The following is a 17588-nucleotide window of genomic DNA, read 5'->3' as shown; positions in this document are numbered from 1 at the left end:
TCTTCCTGATACTTTACCACCAGCTCCTAGAGAGCCTGACAGGTACTACAGAGTACTTGACTCTCTCAAATTTCTCTAAGCATCCCACTGAGGATTCAGAGACCATTTCCCAGGGACCTAAAGTCATTAAGGCTACAACAGCCAAAAACCTTAACCCTTTGGACAGGGATTCTAGAGCTTTAGACAGATTGGGTAAGAAGGTATATACCTCTGCTACTCTTGCCATCAGGGCTTTGAATTACCAATAGTACCAGCAACATATTATGGAATTAAACAAAAAATGTTGCTTCCAGATTGTACAGAAAATTAAGATTTACAAGAGTTAATGCATTCTGCAAGCCAAGTTAGTAAACATACTTTGCAGTGTGGTTTTGATGCCTTAGAAGCATCTTGCAGGGCTGCTGTCACTGGGTCTGTACTGAGAAGATGTGCTTGGCTGAATGAACAAAGCTTGCCAGACCATGTCAAAGCAAAATTACTAAATGCTCCATTAAACCAGGAATGTTTGTTTGGCACAAAAGCAGAAGAAGTTCTTAAAAAGATGGAAGAAAAAGCTAAATCTATGCAAACTGTTAAATATTTCTTACAGGTGCAGCCACCTAGATTCAGTAGGCATTGGCCTTCTAAAAACTGGTCCTTAGTCCCCCCAGGCCTTCAGTCCAAACCCAGGGGCAACGGACCAAAAAGACTACAGTCTCATGGTATGCAGAGATATAAACAATGGAGTGCTCCCACCTCAAAAACAGGGAGTGGTAAGCCACCCTCTTATGGAAAACGTTCACAGTGACTCTATCATCCTTCCCACCCATGCCCAAGTACTTGTATCCCTAGGAGGAGAACTCGCCATTCATGCAAAAAAATGGATGTACATTACCCAGGACCGATGGGTTCTAAGCATTGTATCCCAGTGATACAGATTCTATGTCCACTCACTGCCAACCCCAAGTGGGTTGCCAGACCTTCCTCCAAACCAGTGGGCAGAGGCTCAAAAGCAAGTACTTTCTCTTCTCAATATCAGGGCTATTCAGCCTGTTCCAGTATAGCAAAGGGGACAGGGTTTCTACTCCAGACTGTTCCTGGTTCCCAGAAAGAGCTCTTGGCGCCCTATCCTGGATCGGTCAATTCTCAACACTTTCCTGGTGGTCCCAAAATTCAAAATGCTTACACTGCAGCAGCTTTTTCCTATCCTAGCCAAGGGTGCCTGGCTAGTCACACTAGACTTAAAAGAAGCCCATCTGCACAACCCCATAAGGGAATCGTGCAGGAAATAATTACTTTTCAGGGCAGGAATCATGCAGGAAATATCTACTTTTCAGGGCAGGCTCCATGCACTATCAATTCTCTGCACTCCCCTTTGGCTTATCTACTGCACCCAGGGTATTCGCAAAGTGCCTGGCCCTAGCCATTGCATACTGCAGGCTGAGAAATATTCAGATTTACCCATACTTGAACGATTGCCTGATTCAGGCGGACAGTCAGGAATTGCTACTTCAGCACCTGACATTTGTAAAGAGACTCCTAATGTCTCTGGGATACACCATCAACAAAAAGAAATCACAACTAGTGCTCAGCCAAATGATTGTATTCCTGGGAGCAAGTTTTAGCACAACTTCCCAAATGGCATTCCTTTCTCCAGAAAAACAGGTCTATTTGACAAACTGCTTCAAACTAATGGCCACCAAAACCCAGCTAACTGCAAGCAAAATATTGCAAGCCCTAGGGTTCATGGCATCATGCATTCTGCTAATTCCATATGCAAGACTGCATATGAGGAAACTTCAATGGTACTTAAAATGTCTCTGGTGTCAACATTCTCAGGACCTGGAAACAGTGATTCCTATCATTCCTTGTATAAGGGCAGAGTTCCTGTGGTGGGCAGAGGCATGCAACCACAAGGGACTTCCTTTCACTCAAACACTTGCCGCCCAAACACTGACAACAGACGCATCAGACTATGCATGGGGGACTCTCATGGTAGGCAAATGCATTCAAGGCAAATGGAGCCCAGAACAAATTCCCCTGCTTATCAATCAAAAAGAAATGTTGGCTGTAGAGAATGCTGTGACAGCCTTCAAAGACCTTATCCTTTCAGGACAATTCCTGATAGACAGACAACACCACAGTTGTGTGGTACATCAACAAGCAGGGGGGAACTCATTCCTACCCACTATGCAGGTTAGTCATAGCCCTGTGGAACACAGCCTTGAGCAACCTAGTGCACCTGCAAGCTAAAGTCTTTCCAGGTAAACAAAATTCACTGGCAGACTACTTAAGCAGAAACCTACTGGAACCACATGAGTGGAAAATGGAACCCAGCTCATTCACACTTCTAATCCAGAGGTCGGGGGACACCAGAGGTGGACCTCTTTGCCTCCCCCCCCCCAAAAACCATCAATTGAGTAAATTTTGCACCAGAAATCCCCACAGCAAAGTATGGAAGGTGGATGCCCTATCCTTTACACGGGAAAACCTCTCAATTTATGCCTTCCCCCTCTGCTCCTCCTCTCCAAAGTACTACTTAAGATCAAACAGGACAGACCAAGGACAATCCTTATTGCCCCAGACTGGCCGCGCCAGCACTGGTACCCACTCCTACACAGTCTAACAGCGGTGCCACCCTGGCACCTACATCAGACCCCCCCCTGCTGTCCCAGCAGGAGGGACAGATTTTGCATTCACAGTTGCAAACCTTAAACCTTGCAGCCTGTCTTGTCCCCTGAATACACCACCAGTAACCCTCCGCAAACAGGTGCTGGATGTCCTCCTTGAGGCCAGAAGGCCTAGTACTAGGAAATCCTATTCTGAAAAGTGAAAAAGATATTGTTGTTCTTGGAGCCAGTCACAAGGCAATGATACAGCAGTGCCCACCTTACCTCAAATCCTAGATTACCTAGCAGAGCTTCTCCACAGAGGCCTATCCTTCTCATCCATTAAGATTCATGCCTCTGCCATCTCAGCTCATTACAGTACTGAGCCACCTCTCTTTTCTCACCCTCTCAAACAGTTCCTGAGAGGAGCTAACAATTTAAGGTCCCCGAGGAGAGCTCCCACCCCTGCCTGGGACATTAACTTTATACTAGAGAAGCTCACGCTTCCCATTTTTGAACCTGCTGCTGCAGCAGAGTTAAAATTCCTCTCTTGGAGAACAATCTTACTTCTAGCCATCACTTCAGCAAGAAGAGTGCCTGAGTTACAGGCACTAATGGCTGTGAAACCCTTCATTATTTTCCATACTGACAGTGTTTCCCTCAGGACTCGCCCATCATTTATGCCCAAGGTGGTATCCAGTGTGGCTTTAAATGAATCCATCCATTTGCCAACCTTTTTTTCTAATCCTCCGAATAAAGGAAAGGATCCGTCACTCCTTGGATGTGCACAAACAGCTCAGGTTCTACTTTGACAGGACTAAGCCTTTCAGAAAATCTGACCAGATGCTAGTCGGCTTTGCTTTAGGGGCAGAGGGCAAGGCCATTTCAGAGCAAACCATTTCCACATGGATAGCACACTCCATCCATTTCTGCTACAAACACCATGGAAAACCTACCCCACAGGGGATCAGAACTCATTCCACTAGGGCTACCTCAACCTCTACAGCATTTCTCAGGGGAGTCCCTACCAGGGACATCCTGGAAGCTGCAACCTGGAGTTGTGTGCACACATTTACCAGGCATTACCACTTGCCTATCTTTTCTAAATCCATGTCTGGATTTGCCACAGCAGTCTTAAAAGACCTGCTAGCCAGCCCTAATACTTCTTGACTGCCTCCACCCTTCCTCATCTTTGGGAATCAACCCAAGTGTGATGACTGCAACAGTGAAACACGAAGAGCATAGTACAGATGTGTACACTTACCATAAGTGTAGACATTAGAGTGTATTCACTGTTGCACTCCTGGTTACCCTCCCTCCAGCCCCCTGTATTTTTTTCTTTACTTTCTACCTATCCTCTCTTTGGCCATATTTTATGACAATGGTATTTACTTTTTACTGGAGGTGTTCCACACTGTGTAATTGCTTCCTGTTTTGGGGCTTCTGACATTTGGGGCAAGAAAAACTTGTGTAATGGCATCGGCTGCATGTTTTATACCCGTGACGTCATGGAAGAGGCGACAGCATCCAACACAGAAATCCCAAAACTCTGGTATTCGGGCTGAGGGCTACCTGCAGGCAGATAACCCCAAGTGTGATGACTGCAACAGTGAATACACTCCAACATCTGCATTTATGCTAAGTGTACACAACTGTACTTTGCAGGGCAGGATCTCTGCACTTTGTTCTCTGCACTTCCCTTTGGCTTATCTACTGCCCCCAGAGTTTTCACAAAATCTCTGGCTCCCGCCATTGCCTTTTGCAGACAAAGAAATATCCAAATTTACCTATACGTGGATGACTGCCTAATTCAGGCAGACAGTCAGGAAAAGCTGCTAGAGTACCTGGCCTTTGTAAAGTCCCTACTGACCTCCCTAGGGTACACGATCAATTAAAAGAAATCCAAAGTAGTACCCACCCAACGGATTATATTCCTGAGAGCAAGCCTGGACACAGCCTCCCAGATGGCATTCCTTACACCAGAAAAGCAAACTTAGCTGACAGCCTACTTCTCATAACTAGCCACCAGACCCCAGTTATCTGCAAGGAAAATCCTGCAAGCTCTGGGGTTCATGGCATCTTGCGTTCTTCTCATTTCATATGCTAGACCGCATATGAGGAAACTTCAATGGTACCTAAAAAACCTTTGGTGTCAACACTCAAGACCTGGAAACTCTTATACCAGTGATACCTTGCCTAAGGAAAGATTTTCTTTGGTGGGCAGCAGCATGCTCCCACAATAAGGGATTATCTTTCTCACCACCCCCTGCCGCCCAGACCCTCACCACAGACTCTTCAGACTGTGTCTGGGGTGCACACCTGGACGGCAGGTGCATACTGGGCCAATGGAGCCCACACCAAATCCATCTCCACATCAACCAAAAAGAGATGTTGGCTGTCAAGCACGCATTGACAGCTTTCAGGCCCCTTCTCTCCCCAGGGGCTCTCCTGATCAAAACAGACAACTCCACTGATCACAACAAGCAGGGAGGGGCTCACTCCTACCTTCTATGCAGGCTGGCCATGACCCTTTGGGGCACAGCCTCTGCCATGCAACTCCACTTGTTAGCACAATTCCTGCTAGGTACTCTAAACTCTGTGGCAGACCACTTAAGCAGAAATCTTCTGGACCCACACGAGTGGCAGCTAGACAAAAGAACCTTCACCCTAATAACTCAGAAGTGGGGCACACCGAAGTTCGACCTATTTGCCTCCCACACTAACCATCAGCTCAGCAAGTTCTGCTTTAGGAGCATCACTGCATGGCTTGGAAAGTGACTCAGGGGAAGGATAAGGCATCCAATCTGTCTGTGCATTTCCTCCACTACCCCTCATCACCAGGGATCTCAAAATAAGGGAGGAAAAACCAAGGACAATTCTTATTGCTCCAGACTGGCCTCGCCAGCACTGGTACCCACTGGCACCTTGGCATCTCACTCAGACCCCAATCCTCCTGACCCAGAGGGAAGGAGAATTCATGCATCCTCAATTGCAGACCCTTAATTTGGCAGCCTGGCTTATTCCTTGACCCACTGATCAATCTGCCAACCTCAGTAAACAGGTTCTAGATGTACATGAGGCCAGACTCCCTAGCACTAGAAAGTCTTCTGCTGACAAATGGAAAAGGTTATGCACCTGGATCCAGGCTAATGTAGCTGATATGGCACAGCCCTCCCTACCTCTCATCCTGTATTACTTAGCTGACCCGCTCCACAGTGGTCTATGTTTCTCCTCTATTAAAGTTCATGCCTCTGCTATCTCTGCTCATTTCCACACTGAGCAGCCCCTGTTCTCACACCCTCTGATCAAACAATTTCTAACTGGCTAGCAACTTGATGCCACCCAAAAGATCAACTACCCCAGCTTGGGACCCTAACTTTGTGTTGGAAAAGCTCACCCTGACCCCCTTTGAACCAGCATCTTCATCAGCATTAAATTTCTCTACTGGAAGACTGCCTTTCTTCTGGTCATTACTTCAGCCAGAAGAGTCTCCGAGCTACAAGCACTCATGGCTGTGGGGCCCTTCATCATCTTTCATGCTGACAGGGTTTCCCTCAGGACTAACCCATCGTTTATGGCCAAAGTGGTGTCCAGTGTGGCTCTCAACCAATCCATTCATTTGCCCACCTTTCTCCCTAACCCTCAAAACAAGGGCAAAGGATCCTGCACTCTCTAGATGTGCACAGACAGCTCAGATTTGGTCTAGACAGGACTAAATCATTCAAAGTCCGATCAATTACTGGTTAGCTTTGTTGCAGGGGCAGAGGGCAAAGCCATCTCCAAACAAACTATTTCCAAATGGATAGCACACTGCATCCATTTCTGTTACAAGCAACATGGAAAACCTCTCCCTAATGGGGTTAGGACTCACTCCACCAGAGCAGCCTCCACATCTGCAGCTTTCATCACAGGAGTCCCCACCAGGGACATCCTGGAGGCTGCCACCTGGACATCTGTTCACACTTTCACCAAGCATTACCACCTGACTATCTTCTCCAAATCCAGGGCAGTCACGCAGGGCATCCTAGCCAGCCCCTAGTCTTATTGACTGCCTCCACCCTTTTCATCAGCTTGATAATCCACCCAAATGTGATGACTGCAACAGTGAAACAAAGAACATAGTACAGTTGTGTACACTTACCATAAATGTAGATATTAAAGTGTATTCAATGTTGCAGTCCTGGTTTCCATCCCGCCACCCCCTCTTCTTTGTCTCTGTTTCTCTCTTCTTACAAGGAACTTTTTGGTATTTACTTTCTGCTGGCGGGGTTCTTCCACCATAACCTGACTCCCAATTGGGGGCTCTTGACAGGGCAAGAAAAACTGATGTAATGGCATTGGCTGCTTTGCTGTATACTACTGATGACCTGACGTCAGTCCTTAAGCGACAGCAACCGACGCAGAAGTACTAAGCCTCTGGTATTCGGACTGGCCGAGGGCTACCCTGGCAGGGATAACTCAAATGTGATGACTGCAACAGTGAATACAATCTAACATCTACGTTTATGGTAAGTGTACACAACTGTACTTTCTGTATGCTTGGCCTTCAGGTCTCCTGCACATCAACTTGTGGACTTCTGGGCCTGAATTCCAAAGTCTTGGGTCCTGCGTCGGTTGCTGTCGCCTCTTCCCTGACGTCAGGGGTATAAAAGATGCAACCAACGCCATTTTATTCAGTCTTTCTTGCTGCGCTGTGCCCGAAGCAGAAGCAGTTCGCAAGTCCTGGTCGGCCGATTCCTGAGATTTTCGTGTTCGAGTTTCAGATCCAAAGTCTTCATTAAAAGCTAAGTACACCGTTGGGGAAACTTTTTTTTCTTGCTGTAGACCGATGTCAGAAAAAGTTAATAATTGTATTTCTTGTGGGAAGCAAATATCTCATAAGGACTTTCATTCTTATTGTATTCCTTGCTTAGGCCCTGACCACGACGTTGCTAGTTGTCTGTTTTGTGCTAGATTTAACCAATGCACTATTAAGCGTCTGTACGATTTTGCATTAAGCTATTCTGGGCGAAGATTTAATTATACAATATTGTTGGATAGCCATCCGACTACTGGAGTACACAAAAAACGAAAAGAAAGACAGGCAACCGAGGTCCAAAACCGACAGCGAAGCTTCTCCTAAGCAAGTCGCTGGTTCACCGGTCCTCAGTGAGGCGCTTTCGCAGCCCCTGATGCCTGCTACTTTAGAGTCGCAGGCCGCTACTGACTCCCACGTGGAGTTGGCCAGGCTGCAGGAAACTCTAGGTAATGGAGCCTCGAAGATAATTCCCTCAGATGGGTCCGGAGCCGCTGAGCAGGCATCTGCTTCTGAGGGTGTATTCAGACCCAAACAATTATATATTAAACAGACATCAAAGACAAAGGCTAAAACACCTTTAAAGGCAAAAGTTCACCAACCACAAGGACAGGCCTCCATGCCCAAAAAACAGATGCTCAAAATGGCCGAAGACTTAATTACCTTGATCAGGGGTTCCCATCCCACTCCTGATAAGAGGCCTAGGCAGGAGACAGACTGACTCTTCAGATCAGGTTTCCATTTTTTCTGATTCCTCTTCTGATCAGGAATATTCTCATCCCCCTATGAGGATTCTGATGCTGAAGAGTCAATTCCTTCAGCTTCTCCTCCTGAGGACTACTCTTTTGGGCAAACCTTGCATACCATGAGGGAGCACTTCCACTGGGAGAGCCAAGATTTTTCAGAATCTAAGAAAAGGCTCAGACTTCCTTTTACTACCTCAACACAGGCCTCTAGCTATTCCACTATCAAACAAAAACGGCTGTAGGTAAAACCAAGGTGCATAAAAACATGAAGTAAGAACAAAAGAACAATGCACCAAGGTAGCACACAAGCAAGAGATTATTGCTTTGGAATCAAAGATTAATGAAAACTTTCCTAATGACATTACATTTAATAAAATGAGTGAACTTCAGGAGAGCATTATTATACATGAGAAAAGACTTCAAAATACTAAACTCTCCAAACTAAATAGAGATAAACGTGATTTTGCTAGCAACAATGTTTTTTCTTGGCCCAGAGAGAACATAAGCAGACAGCTTCAGGGCATTTCTACTTCAAATGCATTAGATACTTAAAAAAATGCACATTTTACCACTTTAAGTGGGTGCAGTCGACCTGAGACTGTTACTGATAGCACTTCCGGTTCTACGCATACAGAGTTACCTGGTACACAAGCTAACTTGAATATTGCTCCTGTAGCTTTCGTTTCACAGCCTTTAGTGGCTGAATCTATTGAAACGATCGATTTACACCAAAATAAAGCTAACGCAGGAGCCATTCCTAAAAAAACACGCCTTTTGCCATCCTTGACAATATCACAGGCTCGTATGACGTCCACAACAGTTGGCCAAGATATTCACGCATCCAGGAGCACTGACAGTGTTTTTTTAGACACCAACAACAAAAACGACTTCTCCCTGAAGGCACATCTACCATTCAGGAATCGTACAAGAAGCCAGAACTACAAGGGACACTTATCCAGGATAAATCAAACAAATAGGACCATACAGTCACCGAAAAGGAGACTAACATAAATACAGGTCTTGTTGTTAATATTTCTTCATTTAAACTGAGTGATGATCAGATAAATTTGCTTAGCAAAGGCCTGTCTTTTATACCAGTGAAAAAGGCTGATTTAACAGAAATGATTAAGGACTTAAAAGTTGTTGAAGAAATTTAGCCTTAAAATCTTTGTTTCCTAACAACACAGTGAATGTAAATAATATATACAAACATCCTAGCAGTTTTATTCCAAATATTCCACCTAGTATTCAGAGGTTTACTGATATGTGTGAGATGGCTTTCAGAGATATAAATGAGCAAGATTTCAGTAATTATCATTTAATTTAACTGTTGAGCAAAGAGCATTGTATGAACTGAAGAACTTGCACTCCCTGGTTATTAAACAGGCTGACAAGGGAGGTGGTGTTGTCCTCTTAGAAAAACAGTTATATATACAGCAAATGCATAAATTATTATTAAATAATGATACATATCATTAAATAATGATACATATCTACCTATCTCTAAAATCACATTTAATGCTATTATTGATAAAATTTCATTTTTACTTTTTGATTTACTTATTACAGGATTAATAGATGAGTCATTGTTTAAATATTTTAATGTTTTAAAACCAATTGTCCCTAAAATTTATGGCTTACCGACGATCCATAAAGACCTGACTTTACCACCTATGCGACCTATAGTGTCTGGGGCCGGTTGGTGTACCGAGCCCCTTTCAATCTTTGTTGAGGACACTTTACATGGTCTGCTGGATAACTGTCATACCATTTTAAGAGACACCAAGATGTTTCTCGAAAGATTACATAACAGAATGGCCAGTATTGAAATAGATATGGACTTTGTATTGATTGCTATGGATATAGAGTCTTTGTTCACCAGCATTCCCAACTTATGGGGTATTGAGATTAGAGAATTTCTTACAACTAACAGGTGTTTTATGAACAATAAAGTTCAATTTATATGTAGCTTGCTAGAAATCATATTGGAAAATAATGTTATGACATTTCAGGAACAGTTCTTTTTGCAAAAGGTTGGCATGGCCATGGGTACCCCCTGTGCCAATAGCTACGCCAACCTAGCTTTAGGTTGTTGGGAAGAAACATTTGTTCTTTCCAGCCAAAATCCCTTTATAGAACATGTATTATGGTATGTACGGTTTGTGGATTATGTTTTTATGTTATGGAAAGGTGATGATTTGAATTTTGCATCCTTTGTGACTTACTTATATACTACTACTGATTTTTTAAGATTTTCATATCAGATCTCTGCTGAAAATATTTATTTTCTTGATGTACATTTGACTAAATCTGATCTAAATAATCTAAGGAGTCAAGTTTACCACCAACCTACTAGAAAAAATACATACCTGCATAAAACAAGCATGCACCCCAGACATATTCCAAGAAATGTATTAAACGGGCAAGTATGATGAGGATGCTCATGAAGCACTTAGTAATCTCAAATGTGATTTTCTCCAAAGAGGCTATAATACTACTGAGATTGATAAAACAGTCTCTGATGCCTGGAAATTGAGGCACACAAAATGCAGACCCTATTTTAATCCAGCCATGGATAATCCTGCTACTAATAGCAATGGTACCTTGCCTATTGAGTTTTAGAGTAGTGTTTTGGTTTGCCAGCAACATAAACCAATATATTGATGTTAAGAAACACTGGCACCTTTTGCAAGAAGTACCTAATCTAAATGCTATTACCACTAGCATTCCACAGTTTAGCTTTAGGAATAATAAATCACTCAAACAGCATCTTTGTAATAGAGACACAAGCCCAATTCTCTTTCCACACGTCAGGGTACCTATCCATGCAGGTCATGTAGTGCATGTCCTTACATTTATAGCACAAATACATATACTCATCCAACAAAACAGTTCTATCTGTATTCCCATACATATGCTGATTGTAAAAGTACTGATGTGGTTTATTATGGTTTCTGCAAGAGATGTCCTGTTTTCTATGTTGGCAAGACTAAGAGAATTTTGGAACATCTTCGTGATATCAGGAATAGAAAACATACAAATGCATTAGCTAATCATGTCATGAACACCGATCCCTCACATTCCTTCCAGTTTTTTGTTTTACAACAGATGCATAAAAATTTGAGAGGAGGGGATATAGAAAATATTACTGAAGGTTGTGAACAAAAATGGATAATGAAACTTAATGCAGACAAATATCCAGGTCTTAATGGTACCACATCTCTGGTCCCTTTTTTGAAAGCCAGACGCCTTAAACACAAATAATGTTAAGCATAATATTTATTGCCTCTTACTTATGAATGAATTCTACATAATTGATTTTTTAAAAGGATTTTTTATGCTTAGTAGAAGCTTATGCGATGTATTCTATCTGATTTAAGTTTAGTTTTTGTCTGTGCCTTTAAGTGCTCCTTCAGGTATGACATCACTAATTATGCTAATTGGTTTCAAGAGTATTTAAGAAATGAGCTGCTTTAACATTTTGTCTGAAGAAGCAACTGAGTGTTGCGAAAGCGCTTACCATTGTTTTCTTTTGTTTATTTTATTAAAGACGCTATTGTGTGCTACCTTGGTGCATTGTTCTTTTGCTCTGGCTATTCCACCTGTGTTAGACATTGTAGATGTGTTCTCTGAGTCTGACCCCTCACTCTTTACCTCCAGCTCCTGTTAAGCCGGACAGATACTACAAGGTCCCTGACTCTCATAAATTCCGTTTTAAAAACCCTACTGCTGTCCCAGGAACTATTTCATAGGGTCCGAAAGGGGTCAAGGCTTCTACTGCAAAAAAATCCTACCTCCTCTGACCGGGATTCTAGGGTACTGGATAGATGGGGAAAAAAGATTTACACATCTGCTACTTTGGCTATAAGGGCTTTAAATTGCCAATTTCATATGCTCAAATATCAGTAATAGATCATGACACTGCTTAAACAGAAAATGATGGCTAATTCTGAATGTGCAGAAAACAAAGAAATGCAGGATTTATTGCATGCAGCTGAACAAGTTGGAAAGCATACTTTGCAGTGTGGGTTCGATTCTCTGGAGGCCTCCTGCAGGGCCGCTGTTACGGGTTCTGTCATTAGGAGGCATGCTTGGTTAAAGGAAGAAAATCTGCCTGACCATGTTAAAGCAAAATTATTAGATGCTCCTTTACAGCATGATGCCTTGTTTGGTGTTAAGGCAGAAGAGGTGTTAAAGAAAATGGAGGACAAAGCTAAATCTGTGCAAACGGTCAAGGAGTTCTTACAGGTACAGCCACCTAGATTTAGCAGACACTGGCCTACAAAGAATTGGTCCTTTCCAGTCTCTGACAGACCTCAAAGGGGCAGATCACAACCGCAAGGTTCCTACAGGTCTAAGCAGTGGAGTGCCTCTACCTCCAAAGGTGGAGAAGACAAATCACAACCATACAGGAAACAGTCCCAATGACTTCCCCCTGCCTGCACCAAGCACTTATCTTCTGGCAGCACCCTTGGGGGGAAAACTAGTACTTTTTTCTCAGAATTGGCACATTATAACCTAGGGCAAATGGGTTCTAGACAGTGTCACAAGGCTACAAGTTTCATTTCCATACCCTGCCGAGAGCAGTGTCACAAGGCTACAAGTTTCATTTCCATACCCTGCCGAGAGCAAACAGTTGGCCAGACCTGCCAAAAAATCAATGGGCAGAGGCTCAGAAACAAGTCGCTGCTCTCATGGACATGCGGACAATTCAACAAGTACCACAGCAAGAGCAGGGACAATGATTTTACTCAAGACTGTTCTTGGTACCCAGAAAGGACAAAGCATGGAGACCAATATTGGATCTATCCATTCTAAACACTTTCCTGGATATACCAAAATTCAAGATGTTGACCTTGCAGCAGCTTCTGCCCATGCTGGGCAGCAAGGCTTGGCTCGTGACTTTAGCTCTAAAAGAGGCATACCTGCATGTCCCAATCAGACAATCATGCAGAGAAGATACCTCAGATTCAAGGCTGGCTCAAAGCATTACCAATTCTCTGCACTGCCCTTTGGCTTATCTACTGCGCCCAGGGTCTTCACAAAGTGCCTGGCACCAGTAATTGCTTACTGCAGACAGAGGAATACAAATATATCCTTATTTGGACAACTGCCTCATACAAGCAGAGAACAAGGACATTCTACTACAGCATCTGACTTTTGTGATAAGACTTTTAACATGCCTAGGGTACACAGTCAACAAAAATAAATCAAAACTAGTACCCTCTCAAGAGATAATATTCCTGGGTGCAAGCTTAAATACAACTGCCCAGATGGCTTATCTCACTCCAGACAAAGAAACTGACTACCTATTTCAAGGAAATGGCAACAAAGGCCCAGTTATCTGCAAGAAAAATTCTGCAGGCTTTGAGCTTCATGGCATCCTGCATCTTACTAATTCCATATGCAAGACTGCATGTGAGGAAAATTCAATGGTACCTAAAAAGTGTCTGGACACAACATTGCCACAGTCTGGAAACTATTATTCTAATACCCTGCCTGCAACAGGAATTTCAATGGTGGGCAAAGGCTTGTCACCAAAACAAGGGACAGCCATTCACACTACCCCCAGCCAGGTAGAGCCTAACGACGGATGCATAAGATTATGCCTGGGGGGCACACATGGCAGGAAGAGGCATTCAGGGCACCTGGTCCACAAACCAAAAGCATCTACATATCAATCAAAAAGAGATGCTAGCTGTTCAAAATGCCCTGGCAGCCTTTAAGGACCTACTTCATCCGGGGCATCTACTGATAAAGACAGACAACACCACGGTCATGTGATACATAAACAAGCAGGGGGGAACTCATTCTTACCCCCTATGCAGACTAGCCATGACTTTATGGGACACAGCATTGACTTAAGTTCATCTGCAGGCACAATTCATGCCAGGAATGGAAAATACTTTGGCAGACGAACTAAGCAGAAACCTCATGGATCCCCACGAGTGGCACCTGGATCCACAAGTCTTCAGCATGATAACAATGAAATGGGGATGCCTGGACATAGATCTATTTGCCTCCCGTCAAAACAATCAACTAAGAAGATTCTGCACAAGGCCTTATCACAGACAAGCTTGGAAAGTGGACACCTTATCTTTCAACTGGACAAACCTATCAGTGTATGCCTTTCCTCCCCAAAGTATTCCTAAAGGTCAGGCAGGAGAGACCAAAATGATTCTGATTGCCCCAGACTGGCCACGCCAGTACTGGTATCCGATCCTAAGAATCTTGTCCCAGTGCCCAGCCTGGACCTTACCACCAAATACCTCCTCTACTGTCCTAACAAAACAATCAGATTCTGCACAGCCAACTCAGGACTCTAAACCTGGCAGCATGGCGGATAATGTAGCCATACAATCCACACCTCTCAGTAAAGCTGTGATGGATGTCATTTTAGAAGCCAGAAGGCCTAGTACTAGAAAATCCTATGCTGGGAAATGGAAGAGATTTTGCACTTGGAACCAAGCTCAATGAATTGATACAGCTGTCCCAAATATTCCTCAGATTTTGCAATATTTAACTGAGATGCTGGACAAAGGCCCATCTTTTTCATCAATTAAAATCCATGCCTCTGCCATTTTGGCTCATTACAATACAGAGCCACCACTCTTTTCTCATCCTTTATTAAGGCAGTACTTCCGAGGAGCCAAAAACTTAAGGCCTCCAAGGAGAACACCAACACCTGCATGGGACCTCAATTATGCCTTGGAAAAACTCACCTTACCTCCTTTTGAGCCAGCTGCTACTGCAGACATAAAGTTCTTATCTTGGAAAACAGCTCTGCTCCTAGCAATAACTTCTGAAAGACTAGTTTCAGAGCTACAGGCTCTCATGGCTGTGGAACCCTTTATCATTTTCTATCCAGACAGGGTCTCTCTGAGAACAAACCCTACGTTTATGCCTAAGGTGGTATCCAGTGTAGCCCTTAACCAAACAATTCATTTGCCAACTTTTTATCCAAATCCACAGAACAAGGGGGAGAAAATTCTGCATTGTTTGGACGTGCACGGACAACTTAGATTCTACTTGGACAAAACTAAAGTTGTCAGAAAGACAGAGCAATTACTAGTGGCATATGCCACAGCATCACAAGGAAAGGCTATCACCACGCAGACTATTTCAAAGTGGATAGGTCACTGCATTAGTTTCTGCTACTCACATGGCAAACCACTGCCTAAGGGCATTAGGCCACATTCAACCAGAGCTGCAGCCACTTCTGCAGCCTTTCTCAGGGGAGTACCAACCAAAGACATTTTAAGGCTGCTACTTGGAGTTCAGTGCATACCTTTACAAAACATTAAAGTCTGCCTCTTTACTCTAAATCCAGGGCAGGCTTTGCCACTGCAGATGTTCATCGTGTTTCACTGTTGCAGTCATGACTGCAGGGTTCTCCCCTGCCGGCAGGCAGTCCCCGGTCGGCCAGAATCCCAAAGTCTGGGTCCGGCGTCGGCTGTTCAACCTTGCTCCCTGACGTCAGAGCACCAGGAGTACAAAGCTGACAGCCGACGCCATCTTCTCCAGTCTTTCTTGCCGTGTGGTGATAGCAGTTCGCAAGTGCCGGTCGGCTGACTCCTGACGATTTTTTCTGATAAACTTCAGAACGAAGACTTTCTTCTCCACTCAAAGCTAAGTACCCCGTTGGGGGAACTTTTTTCTTGCTCCAGTCCGATGTCAGAAAAAGTTAATAATTGTATTTCATGTGGGAAGCAAATACCTCATAAGGATTTTCATTCTTACTGTATTCCTTGCTTAGGCCCTGACCACGACGTAGCTAGTTGTCTGTTTTGTGCTAGATTCAATCAACGTACAATTAAATGAAGGTACAATTTTGCTTTTCATTACTTCGGTAGGCGCTTTAACTACAAAATGTCAGATATGGTTCCGGCTACCAGAGTTCACAAACGTCGCAAGGATAAAGACAGGCCTCCGAGGTCCAAATCTGATGATAGCGCACAAGCGGAGCCAGCTTCAGGTTCGGCCGTCAGTGAGGCACTTTTGCAGCCCCTGTTGTCGGCCATTTCAGAACCGATGGCCGAAACGGACTCTCATGAGGAGCCAACCAGGCCTTTAAATATTTCTATTGCAGGACCTTCGGACAATGCTCCTTCGGATGGGTCCGGAGCCGCTGTGCAGGTACCGGCTTCCGAAGGGGTTTTCAGGCCTACTCAGCTTCTAATAAAGGCAAAGCCAAAGGCAAAGACTCCTTCTAAATCAAAGACTGCAACACAGGCCTCTTTTGAACCGGCTCCCAAGTCACAGAAACAGTTACTCAAGATGGAGGATTTACTTACTATGATTAGGGGTTCACATCCCCCTCCAGATAAAAGGCCAAGGCAGGATCTTTATTATGATTCCTCTGATCAGGCTTCTGTTTCATCAGTTTCTTCTTCTGACCAGGAATATTCTTTCCCTCCTTATGAGGATTCTGATGCTGAGGAATCCATTCCTTCAGCTTCTCCCCCTGAGGATTTCTCTTTTGGGGAAACTTTGCATGAAATGAGGGAACATTTCCACTGGGAAGGACAGGAGTATTCGGAATCTAAGAAAAGACTAAGGGATTTTCTTCTTCTCCCCCAACATAGACCCCTGGCTATTCCTCCTGATGTTCATCGTGCATACAGCTGCAGTAATCACAGATGGGGTTTTCTGCCGTCAGGCGGGTCCTCGGTCGGCCGAATTCCAAAGTCTAGGTCCGGCGTCGGTTGTTGTCGCTTTCTTTCCTGACGTCAGTGAGGCAGGGGTATATAAGACACAGCCGACACCATTTTCTCCAGTCTTTTTTGCCGCGCGGTGCCCGAAGCAGTTCGCAAGTGCCGGTCGGCCAGCTCCTGAATTTATGAAAAATTGGAAACCGAAGTCTTCTTTAAAGCTAAGTACCCCGTTGGGGAAAATTTTTCTTGCCTCAGACCGATGTCAGAAAGTTAACAATTGTATTTCTTGTGGGAAGCAAATACCGCATAAGGATTTCCATTCCCTCTGCATACCTTGTTTAGGCCCAGACCACGACGTCTCGGGCTGTCGCTTTTGCGCTACTTTCAATAAACGCACTATTAAGCGTCGGGCGGAGTTCGCCCAACACTTTTTTGGTAAAGCCTTTGATTATAAAATGTCGTCGTCAGACTCAACTACCGTTTTGTCCAAAAAACGCAAGGACAAGGACCGACACGCGAGGTCCGCGGTCTCCACCGACACCACGCCAAAACCGGCTACACGTGGTCCGGTTCTCAGCGAGACGCCTATGCAGTCCCTGACTACCGACGACACTTCTTTGGCGGTGTCTTCTGTAACCGAGACCGCAGGTACCTCGGCCCATACCCAGACTAAAACCACCGAAGCCACTGTGAGCGTTGAGCCTCCTAATGTGGACAGGTCCACTTCCACCCATGGTGTCTTTAGACCCTCATCTTCCTTTTCCATTAAGGCCTTTACTAAGTCCAAATCAGCCAGGCATCCCAA

The 17588-nt window shown here is 44.3% G+C and overlaps 1 protein-coding gene across 1 annotated transcript in view; it reads left to right on the top strand.

Annotated features, from left to right (window-relative positions):
* LOC122804616 (putative RNA-binding protein Luc7-like 2) overlaps positions 1–17588 on the top strand; it is a 1326948-nt gene that overhangs the window by 169640 nt on the left and 1139720 nt on the right. The window contains exons 4-5 of the mRNA XM_044074589.1: positions 5271–5284; positions 17225–17262. Of these exons, the coding sequence (XP_043930524.1) occupies positions 5271–5284; positions 17225–17262 (52 nt within the window). The remainder of the gene's footprint in view (positions 1–5270; positions 5285–17224; positions 17263–17588) is intronic.

The sequence above is a fragment of the Protopterus annectens genome, chromosome 1.part1, assembly GCF_019279795.1.
Source record: "Protopterus annectens isolate FY-2018-M chromosome 1.part1, PAN1.0, whole genome shotgun sequence".
NCBI classification, from domain to species: Eukaryota; Metazoa; Chordata; order Ceratodontiformes; family Protopteridae; genus Protopterus; species Protopterus annectens.
The sequence above is the reverse complement of the archived record's forward strand: the minus strand, read 5'-3'. Positions and strand labels throughout refer to the sequence as shown.